Genomic DNA, 16261 nt, shown 5'->3' on the forward strand with positions numbered 1-16261 from the left:
AAAGAGCTGAAAACAAAAGAAATTTTTCGTTAACTTTACACTGCTATCTAAATCAACAGTAACAGCTAACATATTCACTAGAATTTTGACGATATAGCTAAATATGTAGTTTTGATGTCAATGCCTTACTGTAGCCGACGCGAAAGAGACCTAGATCAAATTGCTATTTTGTGGTACTGTCAAACTTGACATAAGAAGAAAAGAAAAATTTGGATTAGATCTCCTTCGCGTCGCTATGTATAGCTACAGTTAGTCTGATAAATTGAGAGGTGTTCGAAGCTTTCATCTGGTTCGCTACACTACACCCTTTTTATAGAGCTTTTTCTGCATATGCTCGCATAATTGATCTTTCAAAAATTGCAGCAATGTAAATTGTGAAACGTAGGTATTCCTTTCGTGGAAATCTATGTTTATGTAAACCTCTGTGTGGTTTTTTTTTTAAATTTTCGTCTTTTAAAATTAAAATTATTTTCATTTTGTTTTTGACCTAGAATGTGTTTTTATTCTTTTTCTTTTATATCAATGTAATTATTGTTTGTTTGTTTTGAGTACATTTACTATTTTTAGGAATTAAATTTTCGATTTTAATGAAAAACTTTGTTTTTTTTATTTAATTTTCTTTTTTTATATAAATTCAATTGAAATATTTTCTCTAACAATTATTAAGCAAATTTAACGATTTGTTTGGCTAATAAATATATTTTTTTATTCTCATTTTTAATTTTTATTTTTCTGTTACTTGATTTGTTTTTCTTGCTTTTTTCTCGGTATCTTTTTTTGTAATTATTCTTTGCAATAATAGTTTTCTGTAATGTTGTTCAATTGCGATTTTTTAGTTTTTTTTTTAATCCTTCAACAACATTTAATTTCTAATCTGGAGAAATCTATGAATGCTTTTTTTATAATTCAACGAAGATATGGGTTTTGTTGTTTTTAAAGTTATTTTAATTTTGCAAACGGTTCTATTGCATTTTCTTTTTCTAAATCGAAGCGAGTTTTGAACATCACTAATATTTGGACATTACTATAAATTTGATATAATACTTAAAAATGATAGATTTTAATGAGAATATTCATTTTTTAATTTATTTGGATTTTAAGAAAATGATTTTTTTTAGATAAATTATTTGGCAAAAATATAGAAAAAACATTTATATATAAAGATATATGTAAATCTTTTTTTTGTTTTATTTTATTTAAATTTAAGTAGATGTAGATTTTATTAAATTACAATATTGATCCATGTTTTTGTTTTATTCTTTTTTTTATAGTAATTATTTAAGTCATAAAAAATACTCTCTCTCGTTTGTTTTAATATTTTTATTTTCTCTTCCTCTCTCTCACACACTTTCTCTTTCGATTTTCATTTCTTTAATCTCATTTAATTATTTTCATCGTTTCGTTTATTGGATAATATTTTCTTTTAGTTTGTGTAATAGTAATTGTTTAGTTTAAATATTTTTTTCTGTTTAATATTCTTTTTAATCAATAAATGTGTCTGAGTGTCGTCTTTTTCTTTTCTGTTCCAACAAATGAATGAAAATGAAAAAAGAAAGAAGAAAAAACAAACCAAACTCGTACCGTTAGAAACGTTTCCGGATGGATGCAATCAAATCTATATTCGTCGCCAATTTAACTTTTCATCAGTTCATCGGCACGTTTGCTGGCCATATCAATTCGAATATTGTTTTGTTCGCCCTGAATAAAGAAAAATAAACGAAAAAACAGAACGTAGAAATTAAAATTAAATCAAAAACAAGACAAAACGTAGTACAAGACAAAAAACAAAAATTTAAAAACTAAACGTGAAATACGACCAGTAATAGGTCTATACCAAATTCATTAATGTTATACTTTGCCAATAGTACAAAAAAAAAAAAATTGTCAAATAAAATTGATGTTGACCGCTTTTTGTTAGATGTAAAATTTAGCGCTTGAAGAGATAGATGCAATTAAAATAGAGTCATCGCATAGTTATTTACATTTATCAGCGCATAAAACCATAGTTGAAACAAAGTCTGAAAGTGAACGATTAAGCATATCGTATCATGCATCAGGAAGACCAAACGTCAGGTGTGAGCATAGTTAATGGTGTTGAGGAATTTCGCGCCGTGTCATTCACAATCATTCACAAAGTGACATCTTCCTTATACAAAATGTGTCATTTTGTCAATTATTGTGAATGACGCGGCGCGAAAGTCCTAGCAGCCTACTTAATCGCGCACTGTTAGACTTTTACCATGTCTCAGTTTTAATTATTTGCAAAAGTTCAATAAATTAAAGTTTGTGTGTGATGTTGACCCGGAGACCACACGAAAAGATGACGTTTCACTGTAGTCCCGAGTCTTGTTTCATTGCTTAACACGCTGAAGGTGCAGAAAAAAGTGCTTCTAATAGTAGTCAGCCTGAACACGTGATAAAATTAGTTGAGAGACAGGAAAAGAGAAAAACTATTTCACTTTCTGAATACTGGCTGAATGTATTTGGATTTATAAAAAGGATGTCATTTCCAAAAGACCAAATGCACGTTCGTATTAATGCACATATGTTTAGCAGTAAATATTATATTTGAACAACGCGACATTGAGATATAGTTAATTGAATGTACCAACATTTTTGAAAAGTCGGTAACGTCGGAAATGGAATATAATAAATTCTGAATTGTAACTCCAAACAATAGAGATTTAGTCAATTTAACATAAATTTGTGTTGTTCCAAGTATATACGTACGGCCCAATGTTTTAGTTTATTCAAATTGTTATATAGTCAAGTGACACATAGTTTGAATTTAGCTTTGACTGTTGCATATAATAAAAGGTTTACAATCCATACACAGAATGAACACAACAAAGCAAAGGTGTTTTATGTGTAGAGAAGCTATCATAGAATTGTTTGTAGGATAAGCTTGTTGCAGAGCAGATGGGAAATTAAAAGGTTTAAAGAATGTTTTGGGTAGTATGCTGTGAAACAGCTTATCAAAAGGAAAGGACGATGAATGGATCCCTAACGTTAATTTAGAGAGGAAATCCGAATATTTTTTGTGGACAAATGAGACAAATGTATTGAATTAAAATGTTCGGGGAAGTTAAAAAAAATAAATCCATCTGAAGTCTAACAGTGAATATCTCACCTCATCAAAATTTTCATTGAATTCTCAATCTCTAGTTTTGCATACTACTCCAAACATTGTCGAATATTTTAAATCAACATAACGTTACATAGACATTATGATAGAGAAATCCATTATTTACTATGACGACGCCACATATTTCTACACTAATATGACTGGATTTGCCTCAGGTTATATTAAATTTTGCCTTCTTTGCGGCAGCTTTCATCGTGTAATATTCTCAGCAAAATGTGGCAAAGCGGCAATAAATTGAGGTTTTCTTTGGAGGTTCATTGGAGCGTTCTTAAAAATTTACTGAAATATTCTGATATTTCCATCCAGATAATGGCATTGTTTGACAAATTTGTACGAATTCATTTCTTGAATTCTGCTAGTTTGTGAATTTTTGTAGGGAAATTCAGGGATTTTTTTGTTGTTGAGAAACTTAAACAATTTCTTTAGGTTCGGGGAGTGGAAACAAGAAAGTTTAGTGCGACATGAGTGTGAATTCCGAGAAAATTTTGCTCCTTACTCTAGCTAATACCAATTTTAAATAAAAATAATATTTTATCCGAATAAAAAGGACTCAACTGTAACGAATAATTCCATCGGGCTATAATCTTGTCACAAATGTAATCCGTTTTATTGATTGTTTTTGTTGCGCCGACGAAATTGTCACTCTTGCATATTTATACACAGAAATGTGCTTTATGAATACACACACGTATATATAGGCTGGTGTAATCACAAGCGGGAAGATATTTATTCAATAAATTAAAAACGAAAATTAAAATAAATTAAAAAACTGACACAATATGGTGTGCGATGATATGGATAAACTGCAGTGTTGTTTTTTGTATATAAATAATTTGACAGGTTTCGGTAGTTTTTTTAATAATAACAATGAGACTGGAGGTGATAAATTAATAATTTATTTTTTTGTTTTTGTGTTCTATAAATTATTTCCTTTCGGTTAATTTATCGTTTAAATACAAATTTAAATTTAGAAATGTTATTTATTGCTTCTGTATCAAAGTTTCTTCTCTTTTTTGATATTTTTATTTTTTATTTTTTTTAAATATTTTTTTTATTTTGAATGTAATGCCCTAAAAAGTCTACGAAAATTATTAATCACTCTTTGAGCTGGTTTAATTTTTTTTTTAAAGCCACAGATAATTAACGAGCTATAAAGTTTTGTTTTTAAAAACTACGTACACATTAATCTCCGTAACGATATCGATTTACAAAGGAAACAGTAGACTCTCGGTAAATGAGAAGAAATAAAATGAAGAAGAAAAAAACAGAAAAACATTCCAAAGATAAATTTTTTCTCCTTGTTTACTGGTGATAAGAACATCCTTATCAGCTGTTTAACGATTTTAAATGGAGTGCAAAGAATGAACAAAAAAAAGATTTTTTTTTGTGTGTGCTCAGAAAACTTCCCCCTTTTGAGTTTAAACACCCCGATGAACGACGTTTCGAACAGACAAACTTTTGAAACAAATTTCAGTCGTAGTTTATTTTTGGCACGTTATAATTAACCACGACTAAAGTTTGTTTCATAATTTCGCTTGAATCGTCGTTGGGAACGCGGAAAGGGGAAAGCTTTGGAAATATCATTTTGATTTGCTTTTATAGGCATATATTCGTTCATACGTTTTGAAACATAAAACAGCTGGATTGGATGCTCTCTCTGTCACACAGAATGAAAAACGCTATGCGGTTTTTTTTAAGTACGTGTTGCAGAGATGTTCAATGCATTTTTATCGAAATTTTTTGTTCATACTTTTGATCTATACAAATTGTTTTTTAATCTACATTTTCTGTTTCGAAGCTACTTTTTATCTTGTTAATTAAAAACAAATCAAACTTTTTTTTTTTAAACAAAAATGTTTGCCGATAATACCTCGACTTATTTCCTCTTTGTCTAATTTTCTTTTGACAGTTTAAAAAATCAATAAAATTACGATTTTTTTTATTGTTTTTTTTTTTGTCTCTTACAAACTGATTTTTTATTTGCTTTCGCTTTTTCTACACAAAATCTCCGGTTTGTTTTATTAACGTAATAATCTATAGCATCAAGACGCTTATGATGACATGCTTTTTCAATTGTAGGTAACATAAAGTGTGCAGTTTTTGTTTGTTTTGGTTTTAAAAATCAATTTGGATGTTTATTTCAGTAGCTGATGTGCTCTTTGATTAGCAACAGCTATTCGGGTCTCGTTCGATTCACCCTGTGTTTTTTATTTATTAAATTTGATTGTTAGGGATGTGATTAAGCGGACAAACACATATCATTAAAACTGGGAGAGCAAAATTTTCGAAGATACAACTGTATCGATACAACGGTGTCTGAAGGAAGCCATAAGCACTGGCTTCAGTTCTCCTATTTATAGGAACACCTCTTCTCAAACTAATCTCAAAAGATTATGTAGTTGCAAAAAAAAGTTCTCACAAAATCCTCAATCGAACGAAACTGTCAGACATCTTACTGAGTTAGTGAGGTAATTCTGGTAAGACAAATCACATTGAGTCTAAATTCGTTCAATTGAGGCTTTGAGACGTTCCATTTCAATTTTTTCTCTCTATAGAATGAACTGAATTATATTGAAACCGTGACCGTGCTACGTTTAAAGTTCCATAAATCTTGTTCTAAAAACGCGTAAGCCGATTGCTGAAGGTCACCAATTTATTTAAGTCAAATATGTCATGAATGTACATGCAGAAGAAAAATTATCTGACTTCAGCACGACAAACTAGTTGACTTTACTTCTTATTCGTCGAAAATATTTATCATCGGACACTCAAGTCTGACTGTAAAACACTGTAACTTATGCGTTCCTTCTACGAAAATAACATTAGTAACCAAATCCAAATGGTAATCATTATTCAAAACTAATCAGCTCTCAGTCTATACGCCTATAAGTCAGTTCCGTCATCGTATATATCGTTTTTTCGAATTATTTTTAATCTGAACCATTCAGTCAAGCTTATAAGTTCACTTGCAAGCATTTCGATTGTATAAAAATAGAATTACAATCCAACAGAAGATCAACTCATAAATTTTGCTTTCCCATTAAAATGTCTCAACCTATAAACCCACTTTACAATAAAAATAAAATTTCTGATTTGTACCCACCTTGCGATTGATTCTATCGATTTGTTTATTTTGATTTTCCAGCTCTGATCCCATGTCTAAGGCCATATTTCTTAAATTGCCGATCATTGTATTTACTTGTCCCATATTATCTTCCATTTCCTCTTCTCTTGCATCATTTGTTATCCTAAAAGCAGAAGTGCAGACAACGAAATGAAAAAGAAATGTAATTATTATGTCCTCCTCTCTTCATGACACATAATAAACACGGACACATGCTATCGATCGACCTGTAAAATTCTGTATCATTTATTCAGCCAGAAATCGTGTTTATGTACCAAGCCAGAGCATCTCATTAATCATTCACACCACAACTAGTCATACAGAAAGAGAGTATAGCGTAGAAAGTGATTATGAATTTTGAAAACCGGAAATAGATTAATCGTGTATTTTTACAATGCACCATGTTATTGCCAGCCATTCGTGTACACCTCTATATTGTATTCAATACTGCATCGAAGGGTGGATCGACTCAGAGGTTTTTTTAAATTCAAAATGTTCACGTTTTGTTGGATTGATCGGATCTTCGATTGAAGCCGAATGGAACACAACCCTCGAAATGAGAGCTTCTATTGAAAACATTAGATGCCAATATGGGGAAATGTTAATCCAACTTATGTCAGTTTGAATAAGGTGTTGAAAATCAAAAATGTTCATAATTGAATACGGAGCGACATAATCCTAAGTTACACGGGATGTGTAACAAGCCAATATTTTCACAACAGAATTGTACTTAATTATGCAAATACTTTATAACTCTCAGGAAGGCCGTATTCATACCTCTGACAGTGTCGAAATATCCACTTTTGTTGTACAATCTCAATACAGAACAGTTCTATTGCCCGTCTTGGAGTGGTCGGCTGGATCAAAGATCTCACTACAGCAGAGATCCAACTTATAACATGTTATTTATATAGCTCAGTAACAATAAATCGTAGAAAAACGGAAAAGTAATTCGGTTCACAGGAAAATGTCAAATCGACCCATTCTAGCATCCATCTACAAAATCCATATAATGTCCCATGTAGAAAAACAAAACAGCTGCCCATCCCCATCGACGAATACATAAACACACTCACAATGTACAAATCATCATCATTCTCATGTATAATAGGAAACTTAATGAATAATAAATAAAAACTGTTCACCTTCCGATGTATCCAGCTTGTGGTACTACTCCGTTGCGGTCATCCATTACTCTTTGAGGTTGATTATTTACGACCTTGCCATCGTCATTTCCTTTCCATGTACCGTCGTCCTCTTTGAATGAAGAACTTCTGGAAAATTTCGACGAGATAATCGGCTTTAATATGCAACATTAATACGACGGAAACGGTTTAAATATGGTCGGTGGGTGTCTTTTTTTTTCGAGAGGCATAATTTTGTATAACGTATCATAGTAGTGAAATGTAGAACGAAAATTCCTTTACATGTTTACATAATAATAATAAAATGAGAGTTACACTCATAATATGCTAATTGTTTTGTAGGTTTTATTAATTATGGTGAAGGTTTATTATTCGCTTTTAATTTGGCAGGAACTACACTACTTGAATTAATTGCTTGCAATTTTTTTTTCTCCTCCTAAAGTGATGTGGTTTTTTCGTTCTGAAATTGTGGTCTTATTTAGAGAAAGAGGGAAAGAAAAATGAAAAACTTTAAAAAAAGTATAATAGAGTCGTACGTTAGTGTGCAAATAAAAGAGGTAAAATAGTTGAGTAACACAGTTTATACCTTACTGAAAAGCATTGGATTTCTATAAGCGTTCAATATATTTCTTTTCGATTAAGAAATAGAACTTCTTCGAACGCAAAGACATGGATATCTTTAGTAGAAGGAAGGCAAGATGGATATATTTCACATTCCTTATTCAATAGCTTTACGAATGATTGCATTAGTCGGGCCTAACTAGGATTGGAGAGTGTAATTAAATTCTATTTAAAGAAAAATCTATTAGATGCGAACGGACAAGCTGAACGAAAAATGGCGGTGGTGAGTGACGAGAAGACAGTGTTTTCTAGCAAACAAACAACGAGACAAACAATGCAAAGTAAAATCACGTCACGTTTCATTAGTGCATAGATTAGGGTACTAGTTGTGATTAGGTAAGCTCGTGGGAACACATTTTTTTAACTTGATCATTTAAATGAAATGGGACAATTTTCGGAACGGATGAATTGCGAATCATTTAGCACCTGATATCCGAATGTTGGCAACAAGGACGTCAAAATATGAGTTCCAGCTAATGTAGCTCTTTGCAAAATGTATGTTGAATTTATTGAAGTAATAGTACATTACTATGCAAGGGAAGTAAAGTGATATCTCGTATCCAGATGAGAAAAAGTATCCGAGGGCGGTAGCCCGAGGTACTTTTACTCATCATGATACGAGATATCACTTTATTTCCCGTGTGTAGTATAACGTTTTACTATGCGAGTGATGTAAAACCCCGGTGAAAAAAAAAACGTATTTGAGACCCTTTTTGAGACCGAAACTTTTGTATGGCCGTGAGACTACGTATTTCGAGCCTTTGAGAATATTTGAGACCGAGAATTTATCGAAATAGTTCATCGGAGTTCATCCAAAATTCATGAGACGTCTCTCTTTAGACTCATTTGAGGATGTTCTAGTCTGACTGAGTGGTCTGGTTTCGGATTTCCTAGACGTAGTGAGACTGACTGAGTGGTCTGCTTTCGGATTTGCTAGACGTAGTGAGACTGACTGAGTGGTCTGCTTTCGGATTTGCTAGACGTAGTGAGACTGGATGAGTGGTCTGGTCTCGGATTTGCTAGACGTAGTGAGACTGGATGAGTGGTCTGGTTTCGGATTTGCTAGACGTAGTGAGACTGGATGAGTGGTCTGGTTTCGGATTTGCTAGACGTAGTGAGACTGGATGAGTGGTCTGGTTTCGGATTTGCTAGACGTAGTGAGACTGGATGAGTGGTCTGGTTTCGGATTTGCTAGACGTAGTGAGACTGACTGAGTGGTCTCATTTTGGATTTGTTAGACCTTGTGAGACTGGATGAGTGGTCTCATTTTGGATTTGTCAGACCTTGTGAGACTGGATGAGTGGTCTCCTTTTGGGTTTGTTAGACGTTGTGAGAATGGATGAGTGGTCTCATTTTGGATTTGTTAGACCTTGTGAGACTGGATGAGGATAAATGAGTGTCATAAAAAAAAAAAACTTTTTCAGACTTCTAATTTTTGAGTTTTTTCTAGACCGTTTGAGACTTCTCTTTTTTCAGTTTTTTCTAGACCGTTTGAGACTTTTCATATTTGATTTCTTTTTAGAACTTTTTTCTTCGTTCGTTATTTATCGGAAGATTTTTTTTGTACTTCTATGTTGAGTTCACAGATGGCCACTACCCTTTACTTTTTTTATAATTCGCTAGACCAAACTGACTGAAATTGTAGAATCGTTAGTAATATTTGAATTTTTTTATTTTACCTTTTTTTATTTGTAATGTTTTTTCCGGTCACCCATCCAAGTACTAACCGCGACGAATGATGCTTAACTTTCAATTTGGACGGCCGTCGACGTTCACGTGCTGATAAATCAGATATTTTTTTTTTGGAGTTCTAATTTTGAACCGTTGTTACAATTTCCGAGGTCGGATGAGCAGTCTCATTGGCAGGCGGCTTGAGACCGAGTGAGTGGTCTTTTTTGAAGAAAATAATTTCTTCAATTACTGAGACCGGTTCAGTGGTCTCATTTGAAGAAAATATTTTCTTCGATATCTGAGACCGAGTGAGTGGTCTTTTTGGAAGAAAACATTTTCTTCAATTACTGAGACCGGTTGAGTGGTCTCATTTGAAGAAAATATTTTCTTTGATATCTGAGACCGGTTGAGTGGTCTCATTTGAAGAAAATATTTTCTTTGATATCTGAGACCGGTAGAGTGGTCTCATTTGAAGAAATCATTTTTTCGATTTCTGAGACCGGTAGAGTGGTCTCATTTGAAGAAATCATTTTTTCGATTTCTGAGACCGGTAGAGTGGTCTCATTTGAAGAAATCATTTTTTCGATTTCTGAGACCGGTTTAGTGGTCTCATTTGAAGAAATAATTTTTTCGATTTCTGAGACCGGTTCAGTGGTCTCATTTGAAGAAAATATTATCTTCGATTACTGAGACCGGTTCAGTGGTCTCATTTGAAGAAAATATTTTCTTTGATATCTGAGACCGGTTGAGTGGTCTCATTTGAAGAAAATATTTTCTTTGATATCTGAGACCGGTTGAGTGGTCTCATTTGAAGAAAATATTTTTTCGATTTCTGAGACCGGTTTAGTGGTCTCATTTGAAGAAATAATTTTTTCGATTTCTGAGACCGGTTCAGTGGTCTCATTTGAAGAAAATATTATCTTCGATTACTGAGACCGGTTCAGTGGTCTCATTTGAAGAAAATATTTTCTTCGATATCTGAGACCGGTTGAAACGTCTCTTTTGCAGAAAATATTTTCTTGCATTATGGATACTGTCTACACCCTCAAGATCAACAACACCAAAAAGAAATGAAACTCATTATAATGAACAGTGTGATATGAAAAACTAAAACAGCTGAAATTGAATTTTCGATGGAAAATGTAATACCGCTCGGTTGCCAGAGCCTTTATGTTTTAAATCTCATCCCAACACAATCATTAAATCTGGTACATACTTTTTTCAAAATCCAAAATCTATCAACTATTCGGTTGCATTTATTTTTAAAATTAGCATTTTCTTCGAAAGAGACCACTCGACCGGTCTCAAAGAATTGAAAAAATATTTTCTTCGAAAGAGACCGCTCGACCGGTCTCAAAGAATTGAAAAAATATTTTCTTCAAAAGAGACCACTCGACCGGTCTCAAAGAATTGAAAAAATATTTTCTTCAAAAGAGACCACTCGACCGGTCTCAAAGAATTGCCAAAAATATTTTCTTCAAAAGAGACCACTCGACCGGTCTCAAAGAATTGCCAAAAATATTTTCTTCAACAGAGACCACTCGACCGGTCTCAAAGCATTGAAAAAATATTTTCTTCAAAAGAGACCACTCGACCGGTCTCAAAGAATTGAAAAAATATTTTCTTCAAATGAGAACACTCAACCGGTCTCAGAAATCGGAAAAATTATTTCTTCAAATGAGACCACTCAACCGGTCTCAGATATCAAAGAAAATATTTTCTTCAAATGAGACCACTCAACCGGTATCAGATATCAAAGAAAATATTTTCTTCAAATGAGACCACTCAACCGGTCTCAGATATCAAAGAAAATATTTTCTTCAAATGAGACCACTCAACCGGTCTCATTAATTGAAGAAAATATTTTCTTCCAAAAAGACCACTCACTCGGTCTCAGATATCAAAGAAAATATTTTCTTCAAACAAGACCACTCAACCGGTCTCAGATATCAAAGAAAATATTTTCTTCAAACAAGACCACTCAACCGGTCTCAGATATCGAAGAAAATATTTTCTTCAAACGAGACCACTCATCCAGTTTCGCACAGTTCACCAATAAATGTTAGCAAAGAGACTACTTGTTCCGTCTCAAGCGATCTGGACATATAACTGCAACGAGACCACTCATCCAGTCTCGCACAGTTCACCAATAAATGTTAGCAAAGAGACTACTTGTTTCGTCTCAAGCGATCTGAGTATATTACTGCAACGAGACGACTCATCCAGTCTCGCACAGTCTGGCGAAATAATATTCGAAAAGAGACTACTCGTTTGGTCTACGGTATTCTCATTTGTTCATCCGAAATGATTTTAGCAAAAACAAAAATATTTTGAGACCTAATTGAGAATTCCAGCAATTTTGAGACTGGAATTAGACCGTTGAGAATACGTATTTCATGGTCTCGTGAGACCGACATTTTCACTGGGGAAGCTATTGCCTATACATGTAATAGCCTTATTACATGCAGCAGCATAGTAAAAGAATTTGTATCAGAAGTTAGGCCTACTTTAAACGAAGATGTGGTAGATTTGATGACTATATATTTTGAAAACTAGAAAATCCGTTGATCAGAATATCCTTAAAATCGAAAATTAAGAAAACTTCCAGGAAAATCCACAAAATTTAGAAATGCTTAGAAAGAACATCCGTAAAAATCAATAGAAATCCTTGAAAATCCAGCATAAACGGTAAAGAAAATCCTAAGAAAATCATTGAAAAATTGTTTGTCAATGAAATTTACAAATACCCACTACCTTTTACAGAGCAAAGACCCGACTAAATTATTTTGTATGTTACAGTCATGGACATAATTTATAAACCTTAAAATAAACATTGAAGAAACACCAAAATAAAGCACAATCGTCTGTCGTTGTAAAAATAGATGTCGAATTGATTTATTCTTGCCTAATGTTTCGTAACAGTTTTCATTGTATACCTGAGCTTTCTATGTTCATGTCCACTAGCATTTTTAAGTTGATGATAAAAATAAATTCAGTTTGTACATAGTATCATGATTGTAAAAGTATTAGTAACTGTTTGTGTAGTAAGCACTCATAAGTTGAACCAATTAACTATCTAATTGAACGAACTGGTGAATTCAGCTCGAGCTCAGTTGTTTTGAAAGAAATTTATCTCTTTGTGAAAAAGGTCCAGGAGTTCACCAATACTCTTCGATTTAAATTTGATTTAAATTTTTAAATTTTTGCGTTTCTTTTCCCCTTTTGTTTATTACCTAACTCCGCACTAAAGATGTGTGGGTATACCTAATTTCTTTGTCCACATCCCAAGGTCTGGCATGAATCATAGAAGAATCCCAATGCTAGAAAAGCCCGAACCAGACGCTGTTGCCCACAGACTTATAATGCATATATCATGCAACACACTAATCTTTACTCTACAATCACGATAATCACCAGATCCTTTATTTTCTTTCCCTAGTGCCACAAATTATTTAACTTCGTTTTAACATTCATATTGCTGCTACAAGGAATATTATCTGCAACTCATATCTTAATTGTGTCGTCGTCATAGATAGCAAGAAAGTAGCAATCTAAAAAAAAATGGTTAAATCTGCCGTCCAAAAATATGTGTAGAAGGATCAAAAATTTTATGTAAAACATCCGGTAAAAATGGGAAGGTTTGCAATTCACTAAAATTAAACTGTCTAACTCAGACGTTTTAAATAACTTTATGAAACGAAAGTGAGTTCTCACTGTAAGCCGGAAAACAGAGCGAAAATATTATGCACAAAGTGAAAATTATTATAGGGGAAAAACTGTTAAAGAAAATGTTTTAGTTGCCTCTCATCAAATGTTATAGTTGAACTAAATAATTCAGCTAAACCTAATTTGTTTCAATAACATTCTTCCAGGAATACCGAGAAGTGTACAAATGAAACATAAATTTATGGTTTTCCCATCGTAACGTAGTGTGTTTCCAAGGACTTAATGTAATTTTAAAAAGAAGAAAAATAAGCTAAACGATAAGAGCTTTAACGGAAGCTTTTTATAATTCAGATAAATACTCCCACGTTACCACGGAATTATCCATAATTATGTGCCGTTTCTTGTAAAATATTTTTTTTCTGGTCTTATCTTCTCTTTGAAGAAAAAAACATGCGAATTTATGTTTGTCAATAAAGCGAAATGATAAAACTAATTTTCTTGAATTTCATGCAACTCACTACTGATGAATTCAGGAATTTTAGCCCTTGAAACTTCTTATCAAAATATTTTCTATTTAAGCTTGCAAAGTGCCTACGTCCGAATGTGGAATTCAAAAATTGAAACAAGAAAACTGCAACTCAAAAAAGCGAACTATTTTTTATTTTGTAAACTGTTAACTTCTTAATCTCAATTGAATGATGTCTAAAAATTATGAAAATTTCGCTTAAATTTTTGTGTACACCTAGAGAACTTCGAAATTGTGCGTCATTTAATTCTGGTTATTATATGAGCTAGATTAATGACACCGGTTGCGAGTCTACTCTTACCATAAGAAACAATGTTTCAGTTATGAGCCCCCCACAGTTCTTACCATAAGAAATATTTTATTAGTTACGAGCCCCAAAACAATAGATTTGGTAGGCTCGTAACCGGTCTTCAGGGGGCTCGTAACCAATGTCGTTAATCTAGTTTATTGCTCAATAGTTGTAAGCATAGGTGTAAGTGTTGCTCGCACCGTCTTGATAGTATAAAAAATATTTTCTACAATTTGTTGTCATTTTGTCGGAATTTGTGAACATTTTCTTTAAAATTGTCTGCTACCCTAGTTTCAGTTACTATTTTTCGAAGGAAGTTCGAAGGGATAAGCGCTATTGTCTAATAACACAATAATTTCCAACCTGACTCTCCGCTAGAGCTTTATGTGTAGTGTAAGCATATTCGGTGATGAAAAGTGGTTTGAAAATCGTTTTTCATTCTGGGATCTCTTCGGTCTCGGATCGAAAATGAGGCAGAAACCGTCTTCAGGTAAATTGCCTCAATTCAAGCAACACTCACTCTACGGATAATAACGGACGAGGTATTGACGATTTGCAACGAAGGGTGCGGCGCGTAGCAGAAACAAATCGAACATACTTATGTCCGATATTCAAATTTTTTCAACATAGAAAGTAGTGTCACCTACATTAGGTGTAAATCGCTAATAATGCACCAAAATTATAGCGGCTAAATTCCAAGTGCTACGTCAAAATATTTTATGGACGATTTGCTCAGGAACCACCTACAAAAATCGACCGACATCTTGACTTGTTTTAGAGTGTGACTTGTTTGTTTTGAGGCAATTTAGTGTAAGGTACTTCGGTGAAATCAATTTTTGACTCGTTTGACACTACCAATAAACAAACTCTCTGTCTATCAAATTGGAAAGTATTGTCTTGTCAGTTGAGCTTTTTTGCCGCCTCTCTACCGTGGCGCTCCAATATCATTCCCTTCAAAAATTCAGAAATTTGAAGACATTTTAGAAATGTGTAGAAAACATTTCCCATACTGATATGCCCTGGAGTGAGGCATGCTCCACATACATCATAAGCACCCACTGTACACGCATTCGACTATAAACCGACAGCGTATAACAGAAATCTCACACTATTTGGAAGTTCTTCAAGTGTAACGAAAGATAAACCAATAAATAAAATGAAAATAATTATCAACGATTTCTGAACTGAGCGTATACTGGAAAAATAGTATAAGAAAATAGAAAGAAAATAAAATAAATTAATTTTAATAGTACATAGCTGATTCCTAACCTTTATCGTTTTATTTATGTTGTATGTCTGAGTTCACCTCCGTATATTGAAATTGTGTTAGATTTTTAAAAATAGAATTGATTATGAAGAAGTGTTTTGACATTATTTTATTTAGTTTAGTTTAGTAGTAGAACAATGTTGTCCTGTTGTGCTGTTCATATGTTTCATTTACCAACAAATAACTGGAACGTTATTCCTACAGGATATACGCATATAGTATTGCCGGTATTGTTCTTGATAATTTTTAAAATGATTTACAGTCATTAACGCCTGAAAGTGCCGACGTGTTATCCATCTCTTATTTTTATTAGTCCTTTTTGTTCCAGACATTCACAAGATATGAATCTGTCGAACAAAGTTGATTAAACAAGACATTGAAAACACAACAGCACTTTTAGGTGTTCATGACTGTAGAGTGAATTCGCGAAAATTTCATACAGTTGAAAATCACGCTTGAATAATTACATGTTGACACCTTTAAACAAACACCACGTTTGACAAGATATTTTGTTAGTCTTGGGACATTTGTATTTTCATCATTTTCTATCATCTTCGGCTAGAAGATAGAGACGACGATGCAAACACGACTAGTGAAAATTGGAAACGTGCCCCATAAATTATCATCGAAGCCTGCAAGTGATTCGGGCTGTTTTTATTTCTTGAACAAAGTGAGATCTAGCTAAATGTCTGCATCGATCAGATGACAGGTCAGGAAAGAACTGTACATTCAGGAGATACAAAACTATAGTATATGTCGTAACAATCAGTATTATATTGTTTCGAGGACATTGTTCGTAATATGACA

The 16261-nt window shown here is 33.0% G+C and overlaps 1 protein-coding gene across 10 annotated transcripts in view; it reads right to left on the minus strand.

Moving 5' to 3' along the window:
• Window positions 1–1176: 1176 nt before the first annotated feature.
• LOC119084581 (synaptosomal-associated protein 25) overlaps window positions 1177–16261 on the minus strand; it is a 73842-nt gene continuing 58757 nt past the window's right edge. For 5 of the 10 annotated variants that reach the window (XM_037194689.1, XM_037194683.1, XM_037194648.1 and 2 more), the window contains exons 6-8: window positions 7415–7543; window positions 6249–6393; window positions 1177–1698 (exon numbers count right to left, since the gene is read on the minus strand). In XM_037194689.1, coding sequence (XP_037050584.1) covers window positions 1633–1698; window positions 6249–6393; window positions 7415–7543 — 340 coding nt within the window. In that variant the 3' untranslated portion in view covers window positions 1177–1632. Of the gene's footprint in view, window positions 1699–4190; window positions 5344–6248; window positions 6394–7414; window positions 7544–16261 lie in introns of those variants that run through there. The other 5 variants (XM_037194696.1, XM_037194675.1, XM_037194666.1 and 2 more) reach the window with 2 other exon arrangements.

Source organism: Bradysia coprophila, chromosome X, assembly GCF_014529535.1.
Source record: "Bradysia coprophila strain Holo2 chromosome X, BU_Bcop_v1, whole genome shotgun sequence".
Lineage (NCBI taxonomy): Eukaryota > Metazoa > Arthropoda > Insecta > Diptera > Sciaridae > Bradysia > Bradysia coprophila.